The 14,758-nt window shown below is 37.8% G+C and overlaps 1 protein-coding gene across 1 annotated transcript in view; it reads left to right on the forward strand.

Moving 5' to 3' along the window:
- Positions 1–11,614, forward strand: part of ALDH1A1 (aldehyde dehydrogenase 1 family member A1) — a 76,853-nt gene extending 65,239 nt beyond the window's left edge. Inside the window, exons 12-13 of the mRNA XM_063455039.1 lie at positions 3,437–3,511; positions 10,671–11,614. Of these exons, the coding sequence (XP_063311109.1) occupies positions 3,437–3,511; positions 10,671–10,743 (148 nt within the window). The 3' untranslated portion in view covers positions 10,744–11,614. The remainder of the gene's footprint in view (positions 1–3,436; positions 3,512–10,670) is intronic.
- Positions 11,615–14,758: the final 3,144 nt, after the last annotated feature.

Raw genomic sequence — 14,758 nt, forward strand, 5'->3', positions numbered from 1 at the left:
GGCAGGGGGAGGAGAGGTCACCAGCGCCGAGGGAGCCCGACGTTGGAGAAAGGTAAGTGGCTGAATGGGTTTTAAGGGGTGACCTCTTCTCCCCTGCCGACGTCAGCTCCCGAGTGGAGCCGAATGCGGCAAGAGCTGCGCGCACATTCAAACAGTCCATAGGAAAGCAAAAAATTGGGGGGGTGCCACACTCAGGGTCCGCCCCGGGTACCAAATGCTCTAGGTACGCCCCTGGATACAAGATATAGTCAACATTTCAGCATATTCAGACTTTTTTCAAGACTTGGGGAAAAAAAGTCTGAAAAAAGTCTGCATAGACTGAAACATTGACTATATCTTAAAAAAACAAAATTGCAAACCACCAGTGTTTTAAAGTGATATGTGCAAAATAATAAAACAGCTTAGCTTATAGGTACACAGCTTACCATGGTTACCTTAGGTATTCTGCTGATGTGCCTAAAATAAAGGACAGAACATAGCGCAATATTGTCTGGAACTATTATAAGAAAAAATATTCCATTACTGGCGGAGCTTAACCAGCGACCAGAGAAGACGTGCACTGCACGAGCTCTGGCAGAACAGGCACAAAAACGGTGCTTAAATTGAGCAAAAATGCCACTAACCTCCTGCAAGGGGGCCCATCGGCCGGGGAAGACCGTCCCGGACCGAATGATACCGAACCCGACACCCGGGATTACCGGACACAGCATTGTCCGCATGGGGCCTACCGTGGGAGGCGGCAGAGAAAGGCGTCCGCGCTCCAGTAAGTCTCACGCAGTCGCCTATGAACATGGAACACTCCCTCCCCCCCTATGGACCGGTAAGGGGCATCCCGGTCCCTGCCAAGAGTGGAACCCTACCCCCCGACTATACCCGCGACCACTCCTAGCAAGGCGGGCGGTGGGGCCTCCAAAATGGCGGTACCTTATGGCACAGTACCACAAGTAACATATCAGCCTGCTAAGCAAACGACCCCGATTGCCCAGCCTGCAGAGGCACGAGCTTGCAGGGGCGCACCCAGTACCAAAGCACCAAAGAGAGGGAACACTGGCATCCATGTACAATCACACTCCCTGGAAGCCCTAGACCTACTCTGCTCGAGCTTCCACACGACACTATGTGACAGGGGAGTGTCCTACCTCCAAGCGGCCCGAATGGTGGCATCATGGCTCCGGCCGGTGACCCGCCGACGTCTTTACGGATCCCCACTGCAGACCTTCAGGGCGGTAATCCGACAACGCAAGCAGCGACAACCGCAATGGCGAGAAACCCCGGGCGCCAGCACCCACGCTTCCGCACACCAGAGCGGGACCCGCCAACGAGAACAACCTGTTCCACACACAGTGGCCCCGACAACATCTGACCAGCAAAGTGTAACTCGGCGGAGGAGAACTGGGGTTGCCTGCCGCGATGACCACCGAGATGCAGCTAAGATGGCTACCAACCAGCAAAAATCCAGGGGCCAGCGCGGCACACCTCCACCCTCTATGGTCGCGGCGGCGACATGTGCCACAACACGGAGGTCTATCCCACTGCTTAGTCCTGGAGCTACATCCCAGCCACGGAACGCCATGGCAGATGCGCGACTCACGGCTCGGACAGAGAGCTGGAAGGTGAGCCTGGAGAAGCTTGGACCAAACGACCGGGAGGCCAGGTCCCGTTTGAAAGCCTCAATCGGAGTAAGCAGGGGTAAACGGAACTGCCCTTCTATGGGCATCGGCTGAAAGACTTATGAACTTTACTTGCTGTACCACAGAGTCCACGGAGCAAGTAGCTTAATGTGCTATACATTTTATTTACATGGTTCCTAACTTGTTGTCCCTACATTGTCGCCCCACAAACTCTTCTCTAGAAAGTGAATAAGCCTACAAAAGTCAGGGTCAGTTCATGCCACAGATTTTTGTTCTTGTTTTAATCTCAGTTTAGCCTTAACGTTTAAACTCATAGCACTGCAGTAACTGATTGCATACACTCAGCCTGTTACTAACACGTTTGTTCACTCAACTATACACCATGTAGTCCTCACGACATACCTGTCTAGGCCCATGCGCACACCGACCTCCCTATTAATGATGATGCTTTGCCTAGCTTAAAACTAGCCTATACATACATCTAGCGAGGTGCAGCCTCTCTGACCAGCGAATACTAATTCACCATAAGCGGCTAAATTACTAGCATGGGCATGTATAAATTTTTTCCTTTATGTTCATATCATCTCCAGCACATAGTTTAGTTCATCTTAGTAAGCAAGCAAATACTTGTAACGCAAGCTGTACTACAGCATACACAGAAGGATATACCATATGAAAATGTGCATTTGTCTGCGTATAACATGTTACATGTCCTGTTATTTTATCAACCAAGCTTGTATGTTTACATGACGGTTTTGCAAAAAAAAAAAAAAAAAACATGGCGATCTTTCTTTGAGGTGCATTGCACACCATCTTGTTATCATTAACTCATGTTACCCCACAATGCCTCCTCTTTCTCTTTTGTACCCCATAACGCATATGCCATAATAAAAGAAAGATTGACAAAAAAACATTAAAATAAAAAAAATAAAAAAAATATTCCATTACACTTACAAGTTCCAAGTGGTTAGAGCGTATTTTAGGTGCCTCCCCACGATGTAAATGGAGGGTTTAGAAATCCTCATTCATTAATGACCGCATGGTGCCCCAGCTACTAGGATGATCCAATGATCCAGCCAAAACGAAAGCTCCCAAAAAAAGTTTTTTTTATTCATATAAACAGAATATGGAGGAATACAAATGCATAAAAACCATAAAAATAAAATATGGACTTTTTATATTTTATTTTTATGTTTTTTATGCATTTGTATTCCTCCATATTCTGTTTATATGAATAAAAAAAACGTTTTTTGGGGAGTTTTCGTTTTGGCTGGATCATCCTAGTAGCTGGGGCACCCTGGGGTCATTACTGAAGGAGGATTTCTAAACCCCCCATTTACATTGTGGGTAGGCACCTATTTAACTCTAACCACTTGGAACTTGTGAGTGTAATGGAATATTTTTTCTTATAATAGTTCCAGACAATATTGCGCAATGTTCTGTCCTTTATTTTAGGCACATCAGCAGAATCCCTAAATTTCCTATCTCATAAGTACTATTGACTATATCTTGTATCACTGTTTTTGCTTAATAAAGCAGCAGTTTGGAACCTATTATACAGACTTCAGAGTGGTCTCTACTTGGAATATATATAGATTTTAAAAGAAATGTAATTTTAACTTGCATACATATAGAATTAATATTACACATGTAAAACATTTTTGTCAGTGTCATAGCAGTGTTCTTGTTTACCATTGTTTATCAGTGCCCAGTAAGGTAGATGTCAATGTGCAGATTCTAAAATGTTTTAAATAAATGATATGGTTTAAGCCTGTTCCAACACTCTCATGTTTGTATTATTTCAGGATCAACTGCTACAGTGCATTGTCTCCACAAGCACCTTTTGGAGGATTTAAGATGTCAGGGAATGGACGTGAAATGTAAGTCTACCAGTTTCTTCTCACTGGTCCACTGTGTTATACAAAAAAGGCTTTACTGGTGCTACTAAATTTAACAAACAATTTACAGAACAGTTCAGGGTAATTTCAATATTAAGAAGACAGAGACCTCAGCATATATAATGGTGGTTGTATACAGCCACCAAATGGGATGTGGCAACATTTAGTAACCTAATGTCTTTATTAAGGTACTTCTCTGCAAAGTAATCAAAAGTGAAAATTGACATTTGTGCATAATGTGGATAAGAAATTAGTACTTTGGAAACATTCTCTTAACTTCTATAGCCATGAGCTGTCAGAGATTGCATTGGGTGTTACTCAACTTTGCATGCTTATTGCTACCTTGATAAATAGTGGGAAACCATATATTTTGCAAGGAATCCATGCCATTTGGCTGAAAAATCCATATGTTTTTATTTTTGAAGACTATAAATATTATACTTAACTCTTGTTCCATGAATTTTGTAATTTCCATATGTTTTATATTGAGCTATGTGTTAGCCATAACATATACAGAGTAGAACAAACTAACCAATGTGACAGTTCATTTTGAAGGCAGCAAAGGTTAGCTCCGTTGACCTGTAAGAATATCTCTTGTGATTTTAACAACCAGTGATTTTAACAACCGGTATAATAAAAAAAAAAAAAAAAAACAGAACAGACAAGCAACATTGTAATGGACAAGATAACGTATCATCCCTGATGCACTGTATCTTGACCTCTGGAAATGGGTTTAGTCATAGGCCAATAGAAGAAATTCAGATTGTTTTTGCCCAAGTATTACCCACTTTGTATGCTATTAGTAATGTATTATTAGGGAGGAAGCTAAATTATAAAGGTGAATCATGAATAATGGGGGAAATAAAAAGCAATATACAAGAATATTGTTTACCTATTATGGCTTTGAAACATGGGATATTATTAGTATATGTTATGCATTGTGTCCATCAAAAGCCCTTCCAGTAGTTGATATTCAGTGCTTCCTTTCATAGTAGCTTTACTTAAAAATAAAATACACTAAAGGGTTCCTCCAGAGAAATTATAGAAATAGAATGAGTTCATAAAAATACAGAAAATATTCACAAGGTTATCCACTAATATGAGAATTGCATGGAATTTTAAGTGAATTCAAAGTGAATTACAAATTCAAGACCAAACTAGCCAAACGGAAAACAAAATTAAGGCCTCAATTTAATAAGCTTTCCAAATGTTTCAATATTGTAAGAAAAAAAAAACCCTTCCAAATAATTAATCTACATCTACAAACATTCGCATAGACAATAATGGGAACTTCTGTAAAGAAAAAAATGTTTTCTAATCATTTCTGAATCATTTGAAAAAGCCTAACAGAGATTTCTTCTAATTTTGTCTTGACTCAATTGTGAATTGTAAAATTTTCTTGGAAATGAATTTACTTTAAATGCCCAGCAATTCTCTCTCGAACGAATAATCCTGTCAGAGCAGTGCTCAGAAAAACAAAATAAAAAAACCACTGGTAAAATGACTCATTTCAATGGGATTATGCTGACCTATTGTACACTTATGAGCAGCAAAAACATATTTAACCCCTCCACTACTAAGAACTCTTTGATTGAAAAAATATGCAGCAAGCCTGTCTATATATTGCTTTTCTGACAAATGTAAAAACTAAAATGATGTAAATCTACACCATTTTTATTTTTCACTTATTTGTTCAGCATTTATAAAAAAAACATGGACCTGAAATGCTTTACATATACACTGCCTTTTATTTTGCAAATATTTCACACAGGTTCTGAAATGTTAGTATAAAGTAAACATAAAATAGATGTGACAAAAATAGATAAATAAAAATGGTTAAATGCCTTTCTTATATGTATTTTTAAGCACCATGAATGCATTAGCAGCAGTATAGCTTCTGATAAAGACATTTGTTTACATACAGTTTGGCAATAATAACTACAGTATGAGTGAGGCTTTATGGATAGATTGTATAAGGCAAAATACATGAAAATACAGTCATATATGCTTGATTAAGAAGCCCGATGCTCTCAATACATATGGCTTGATATCACTGGCTAAATGTAACTGCTGTATTCTTTCGGTGCTGCAGAACCCTAATGTGCCACTCCCTCTTTAAACCCCCCCCCCCCTCTAATAATGATGACTGGATGAGTAAACGACCAGCCTCCTAGTCCTAAGTGCCTTATTTCCCACCCACTATTGTATATAGTTCCCAGAGTAAATATGACCACACACTCCTTCAAACCTAGAGTAGGCAGTTAACATATAAGATGTTAAAGGGACACTATAGTAACCAAAACTTTAGTTTAATGAAGAGGTTTTGGTGTATAGATCATGCCTCTGAAGTTTCACTGCTCTATTCAATGACATTTAACACTGTTTCGGCATTCTATGCCGTCCCCATTATAATGGGCTTTTAAGCCGTTGTGGCGGCATAGAATGCCGTAACGGCTTTCTACCCCAGGAGCTCCGCGGTACTTACCTCCTCCGCAATCCTCTTTGGGAGAACAGCCTGGCAGCCCAGGCAGCCCTCCCACGGCAAATCAGGCCCCCGGGGGCCATGTGATCGTTCTCAGAGAGCGATCACATGGCCCCCTATAGCTGGCTGGGGATCTGCCTGCAGGGGGACTGTCTGGGCTGTCAGACAGTCCCCCTGCTGGTGGGAAGTATAAAAAAAAATTATTAAACATGCTAAAATAAATTAAATGTGTGTGTATGTATGTGTATATATATATATATATATATATATATATATATATAAAATGTAACGTCATATGTGGTGTATTTTAATGTTAATATAATTTCATATATTAGTATTAAAATACATTTAGAATGCAGTTACATATAATATATATATATATATATATATATATATATATATATATTATGTTTATATATATATATATATAAAATTACATTAATAAATAAATAATATTTTAAAAAATGTAAATAAATTATATATACATATGTAATTTCATTCTAACTGTATTTTGTTATTAACATCTATATAGGTAACAACATCCACTTAGGATGACATTCTATATATATATATATATATATATATATATATATTAAATACAAATAACCGCACATATATATATATATATATATATATATATATATATATATATATATATATATATATATAGAATGTCATCCTAAGTGGATGTTGTTAATATATATATATTAAATACAAATAACCGCACATATATATATATATATATATATATATATATATATATATAAAATTACATAAATGATTACATAAGTATACACATAGAATTTAAATATATATATATGTATATATATTAAAATTCTACGTGTATATTTAAGTAATCTTTTAACATAAATATGTGATTTAATTAATTAAAAAAGGCAGAAAGAGCAGCGAATTTAATTTGCAAGCACTATATTTCACCCTGTAACTTTCAAAGACACCATAAAACCTGTACATGGGGGGTACTGTTTTACTCGGGAGACTTTGCTGAGCACAAATATTAGTGTTTCAAAATGATAAATTTTATTACAATGATGATATTTTCAGTAAAAGTAAAGTTTTTTGCATTTTTCACACACGAATGGCACTTTTACTGACGATATTATTGTTGTAATATGTTTTACTGTTTTGAAACACTTATGTTTGTGTTCAGTGAAGTCTCTCAAGTATAACAGTACAGGTTTTATGGTGTTTTGGAAAGTTAGAGACAAAAATATAAGGCTTGCATTTCATTTTCTTCACATTGAAATTTGCCAGTTTGGTAATGTTGCCTTTGGGACCATATGGTAGCCCAGGAATGAGAATTAACCCCATGATGGCATACCATTTGCAAAAGTAGACAACCCAAGGTACTGCAAGTAGGATATATACAGTCTTTTTTAGTTCCCACTTAGTCACAAACACTGGCCAACTATTTGTTTTTTGCTTTTTTCACACAAAAACAAATATGAATGCTAACTTTGGCCAATGTTTATGACAAAGGTAACATTACTAATCTGACAAATTTTAATGTGGAAAAAAATGAAAAATGGAATGTGCTATAGTTTACCCTGTAACTTTCCAAAACACCTTAAAATCTGTTAATGGGGGCTACTGCTGTACTCGTGAGACTTTGCTGAATACAAATATGTGCATCTTATTGCTGTAAAAGCTAACAGTATTATGACATTTACAACTAAAATGTCAGGGGGAACTACAAATTTTTAAAATAAATCTTAATTACACACAGTATTTTTTATTTTATTCATAATAAATTATGTTTCATATATGAATAGTTCATGATAAATTAAAGCCCTGTTTCTCCTGAACAAAACGAAAAATAATAAGTGTGGGTGCACTTAATATGAAAGAGGTGAATTACTGTTGAACAGACATATAGCACAAATTCCAGTTTTTTTTATTTTGATCAAGATGTGTACAATTGACTCAGTCCTGAAGGGGTTAAATTACTTTAGTATCTGTTTATGCAGCCTTAGCCACACCTCTGGTGGCCATGACTGGGGGTTTTGCCTTCTTTTTGATTAACAGCAAAAACAGATGTGAGAAAGGCTAATCTTGATGGACGCATCTCTTTTCAGCTATGTAACTATGTAACAACTACACTATATTTGGCACGCTCTTCACTTCCCATTACATAATGTCACATTGACTCTCACTTGAAGCCTCTGACTTGAGAACTTGCTCCAAGTTGCTACTCCCATTCCAGCACTACATATGAATAAAAGCAACATCACATATCTAGTGAAAAATATTTATAGCTAATACATAGGAAAATTCAGGCCCACATAGCAAAACTGGGTTATTTCAGCTTAAATTGTTGCAATTCAGACTCACTTCACTTGTATTTTACTGTTTTGTGAAAAAAACCTTATGACCATTCTCCATCAGTTGCAGCTTAATTTTGCATTTCAGTGCAAAGTTTCTGTAACAGTGAATAACATAATGTTATAAACAGTGATTGTCTACGTGTGTGTGTGTGTGTGTGTGTGTGTCTCAAGGAGTTTTGGGCACACAGGAAAATATGCATTTGGCCACCCCTCCCCCCCCCCAAAAAAAAAAAAAAACATCTTCACCTGTGTGCCTCTTAACATCCCTATTTGCATGACTCTTACATCCTCCCACATTTTGTGTCTTACTCCCCCCAGCCCCTTTGTTTGTCTCCTTCTCTTCCAGCCTCCTTGTCTTTTACTTTTCCAAGCTCCTTTGTGTGTGTGTCTTTCAGCCCCAGCCCATCTGTCTCCTCCCAGCCCCTCTGTGTGTCTCTTTTTCCCTTTCTCCTGCCCATCTGTGTGTCTTTCACACGCAGGCCCTCTGTGTGTCTCCCCCCTCAGGCCCTCTGTGTCTTTTTCACACCCCACCCCTCCCTTTTCCTTAGTAGTCCTCCACCCTGTCCCTTAGTTATCCTCCACCCTCCCTGTCCCTTAGTGTTTCTCTCCAATCCTTGCCCCTTGATGTCCCCCCCACCCTTTTAGGGCCTCTCCCCTCCCTCTCTGGTATACCTCCTAACTCACTTGTTGTGTGGCCGAGTGGAGTGGATTGTGGTACAAAAATTTCAGTTTCCTGTACAAGGCCAGAATGACCTCTCAGTGAGCACTTCCTGTCTGTCTGCCTGGGTACAGGAAACTGAAGCTCCTGTACCGCGGTCTGCTCTGCTCCACTTGACCATGCTACATTGAGTGACTGGTGAAAGACTGTGCCACCTTATTGATGTGCCAGCCCTCTGCGTTTGTCCACCTTAACAGTGAACGCCCTATTAAATAAAGTAGAAACATACCTTCGATCCAGAACCGGACGAAGCTCTCCTGAAGTGTTTCCACTACCCATGCAACTTCACACCGCATCACTCCTTTCTTCTCTGAGGTCCAATTAAATGCTTCTTACAGATTATGAACTGATCTCCACGCTCATGTGCGTCCTCTGAGCCAAGGAGGGGAATGACAGGCTGGGGTGGACAGGTGCGGTTCGGCAGAGGTGGGGCTAACAGAATACAAAATGGAAACAAGTGAAGGGAGGCAGGAAGGCCTCAAATAAAAGAGGGAGGGAGGTCACATATAAGTTTCCCTTTGCAGGCACTCTCCCAGTGCTTCATGCAGGCATGAAAGCTCCCAGCAGTTCTTGCAAGAGCAGAAGCTGTTTATAGCGTGAATTGTGCACTGATGGCAGAAGTCATTTTTTCACAAAATTGACATTAGGCATCTTGGAACAGAGTTCCAGGCTGCATAAGTCACAGGTGCAGTGAGTGTAACTAGCACCCAGCACAAAAGTTCAGACATCTCTCTATGTGCAGCATTTCAGAAATGCTGAACATACAACTTAACAACTGCAAACTTTCCATACATCCTAGAGGAAAAAAAATATGTGGAAAGTGCAAATGGCAAAGTACATCAAACATCAGTAAAAATAAAAAAATGAAAGACAAAGAAATGAAAGAAGGTTAAACAAATTAGATACATATATATGTTAGTAAATTGCATGTGCCATGTGTGCAACAGGTGATATTGACCTATAAATATACATTTCTACTTCAGTACAGCCTATCGCAGGTGAGGTAAGCGTGATGAAAGTCTTTTATACAATTCAGTTTTGGTCATTAAGACAGCAGCTTAGAAAACACACCTTTTGTGAACAATATTTGAGAGAAATATGCCTTTTGTGTACATAGAAAAAGTCTTAGATCTTTGAGTTCAGCTCATGAAAAATGGGGGCAAAAACAAAAGTGTTGCGTTTATAATTTTAATCAGTGTATCTGCCGTATGTTAGCATCTCTATGAATGAATCTCTATGAGGAAAGTTCAGTGTCTGCATGCAGAGGGAGGAGATACTGAATGTTTGGATGCATTTTAGGCAGCCATGACCCAGGAAGGATCTCTAACAGACATCTGAGGAGTGTCCAGTGAAGCTATCACTAGGCTGTAATGTAAACACTGTTTTTTTTCTCTGAAAATACAGTGTTTACAACAAAAAGCCTGAAGGTTCTACTCACCAGAACAAATGCAATAAGCTGTAGTTGTTCTGGTGACTATAGTGTCCCTTTAACATATTTTTCTTGATATGTGTGAATACCTTTTTTTTTTTTGTTACATAAATGATTTCAGTTACTAAGTCAATATGTTTTTTTTTGTTTGTTTTTTTTACTATCAGGGGAGAATATGGTCTGCATGAATACACAGAAGTCAAGACTGTTACCATAAAAATTTCCCAAAAGAATTCCTAAAGATTTGTACTTGATCTTCTAAACAACGCTGGTTTCAAAGGATCTTGTAAATCCCTTCTCTCTGCCAGTTGTATATGATGCTAATAGAAGAACAATAATGTAACATTTTGGTAGAATAAACATAACCAATGTACTATTCGGAATATCTGTCATTTGTCCTATGATACTGGCTGCAATGTACTTGTCTGAAATGCATCTGAAACAAAATGCAGTGTACTTAACTCTATGTATGCAATATATTGTGATGGCTACAGTCTTAAAATGTGATACATTCTCAGTGTGGTAGTTACTAGAATACAGTAATCATGGTTCAAAACATTTAGTATTAATTTAAACCATACTATCAAATTATATTTTAAGAAATATCTTACTACATATATAAATACATATCTAATACATAGTTCACTGTTGAAAATGCTGGAAAATGCTTAATATTAAGCACCATTTATCACCGTCTGACAACGTATCCCAAATGTATGTTTGATGAAGAAATTGAAATAGATCAGGTACCCAAATTGTTATATAAATCTAATGGTTTATGACTTGATTTCCTCCTAAAATATATGCATGATTTCAAACAGAAGGATAAGAATGGCAAACAAGAAGGAATATCCTGCAATAGCTTAGGTAAAATGCATAACTAACCATACGCTTGCTGATTGATATTATCATCATCCAGATGCAACATTATCCCAAACAAGTCTCTTATACCCAGAGAATAATCAAAATCTTTGTTATACTTTAATGAATTCTGAATCACAGATCTATAGTGGGTATTGATTTTTCATTATGAATAAATATAAATTAGTGTATGGTTTCATTAAATGTATTATGCTAAGCAGTGCTAATAAAAATAGTATGTCATTGATTATTCAACTGTATGCCTTATCTTATTTTATAATAAACAGATGTATTTAATTCCAGCAGTAAAATATATGTATACACACACACACACGTTTATACTCTTTTCCAGAATTACTGAAAAATCTTGCATCTCTCGTTTTTTACGAGGCAAGGAACAACACAATTAGGACTATTGGTCTTATGTAATTATTATTGTATCATCTTAAAGGAGCCTCTCCAGGGACCATCACAACATCTACTCAAATCATATATTTCCTCGGTGGGGATCATTACACCTAAGCTGATATCATTGAGCATAAGGTGCTCTTAAAATTGTGATAATTTTCATACTTTTCCACACACCTTTATAAGTTTGAAATAGTGAGCACTATATCCTGTGTTTATTTTTCATATGCCACTTCCACTGTGCACACTCAAAAATAAAAATTCCAGTTTCATCCCTGAGTGGGGATTACACCACTCAGAGCCTTATCTAAGAGCATATTTAGCAAATATGTGTTTATGAGGTCTCAAAAATAAAGCTGAAAGTAGATACTGCTCTCTTCATGAACTGAATGCCTCCATCTTGGCTCCCTGTCGGTTTTTGCTATAAGCTCTGCCCTTTGCACCTGTCATTCAGTGTAGACAGAACATAAAAAAGGGGCATGCCCTTTTAATGCAATGAAGGTTCTGGCTATGTCTGGAGTATACTGGATTGTGAAGACAACTGCTAAATCTTATATATATATGTAACAGAAAATAAAGCATTACATGGAAATTTGTCATGATTATAGATAATTATTAATGTTTAATACAATGGTATACTGGAGCATGACTGCTGTCTAGATGACTGTACCACCCACCCGGTGCCCCCCTTTCCCAATGACACACAGAGACCGTATAAAGTTGGGTAAGGGCATCGGCCACAGCTTTATTTAATTTTTCCATGCCAGCAACATAAATACTGTCAGCTGTTGGGGTGATTGCCCAACAGACAGGTCTATCCCCACAAACCATGAGTCCATGAGCAGCCTGCCTCCGCCATCAGCTCCCAACAGGCTGCGACTCCCCAAGCCTCCTCGGCAACTCCATCACTTCTGCCTGCGCTGGCCAGGACTCCCGCATGCTGTGACAAAACAAGAAAAGACAACCAACAACAAGCACCAGAAACAAAACCCACATTCCTTCAATAACCAAATGTCCTAAGGGCGGGAGGGCGGGAAAGTCAGGATCCCTGCACTTCCAAGAGCTGACTGGTAAGTCCCCTCCCCTCACTGTCCTTATAACTGTCTTCCATCTTAGCAACTATGTATCCATATATCCCCCTCCCATCTCCTCTTCCTTTAAGACTCCTTATCCTAGCCGCAGTCATGTCCCCCCTTCCTTGTCAGTCCAGGGAGGTGTCTTTCTTTACAAATTAACAAGGCCACACCCTGGAATCGAGCAAGAAGTGATTATGTATTATGTTGCTTTACATTAGCATTATAGCATCCTGTTAAAGGAACACTATAGGGTCAGGAAAACAAACATCCTGACCCTATAGTGTTAAAACCACCATCTAGCCCCCTTGACTCTGTCTTGCCTCCCTAAATATAGTAAAATCTTACCTGTATTCAAGTATGCAGAGTCCATCAAGTGGTGGTCTGATACCTATATATAAATAAAAATATTTAAATTTTTATATATATATATATAAATATATATATATATATATATATATATATATACATATATATATACACATACGTATATATATATATATATATACATATATTAATTCTACATATATATTTATGTAATATTTTTACATAATTAGGTATCTTAATTAATTACAATTAGCGGGACCTGCCTGACAACCCATGCCGAAAGTATAGGAAATTTAATTTGCTAGCACTATATTTAACCCTATAACTTTCCAAAACAACAAAAAAACCTGTACATGAGGGGTACTGTTGTACTTGGGAGACTTGGATAAACACAAATATTTGTGTTTCAAAACAGTAAAAAGTATCACAGCAATAATATCTTCTGTGTAAGTGCTGTTTGTGCGTGAAAAATGCAAAAACCTTCACTTTTACTGGCGATATCATCGTTGTATATATATGTGTATATATATATATATATATTTATTTTTTTTTTAAATATTTTTATTTATATATAGGTATATATAGTGATATATACGTATATATTTATGTATATAGATATATATTATTTCGTTCTACGTGTATTTTGATATAAATATATATATAATAATATCACAATACAGTTAGAACGAAATAACACACATCAATATATTTTTGAATTATTTATTTTGATTATTTTTTAATTTTATTTTTTAACATATTTACATTTTTTTTATATTATATATAAATATATATATATATATATATATATAACAATAATTAATTAAGTAATTTGATATTAATTATATATATATATATATACATATATATATATATATTATACTTAAGGAAAGATACCGGCGCTCCAAGGATTTATCATTCAAAAGTTCTTCTTTTATTCAAAAAATAATCGACGTTTCAGCTCCCCTAAGAAGCTTTCATCAGGACACAAGTTTGTGTCCCCCTGCTGGCAATGAAGCAGCCAGCTAACCCGGCCATGTGATTGTGAGGTCCTCGCAAGGACCTCACTCTCACATTGCCGGGGGGGCTGCAGGAGGCAGGATCAGCCGCGGGGGACTCCCTGGGAGTCCCCCCAACCGCGATCGCCGGCGTGGGATCGCCGGCGACCGGGTAAGTAAAAAAGAAAACGGAGGGCGTACTATTACGTCCTGCAGCATTTAGAGCCACTTAGAATAGGGCGTAATAGTAGGCCCTCCGGTTTTAAGGGGTTAAAAGAAAGCCACAATGGGTGGAACACAGCAATATAGTTTCTGGCGTTGTGGAACAGAAGTGGAGAGTTCATATGGTGAAACGATCTCAAGCTGTGGGAAAGGAAATGGCACAACACGGATTGGAACAAGATCCAAAATCACCTGTGGATTAACACAAATAATGAGTCAGAGCACTGCCGCTAATTTATCATGGCAATGCTGTAACTCATTCAATGAGCATCTGAGAAGAGAGTTTACGGTGGTCCACACATGCCAGAGGTCCAGACCTCCCACTTTCTCATTGTACTACTGAGAATACTGTCAGCAGCACCCATAGAA

Source organism: Pelobates fuscus, chromosome 5 (assembly GCF_036172605.1).
Source record: "Pelobates fuscus isolate aPelFus1 chromosome 5, aPelFus1.pri, whole genome shotgun sequence".
Taxonomy (NCBI): domain Eukaryota; kingdom Metazoa; phylum Chordata; class Amphibia; order Anura; family Pelobatidae; genus Pelobates; species Pelobates fuscus.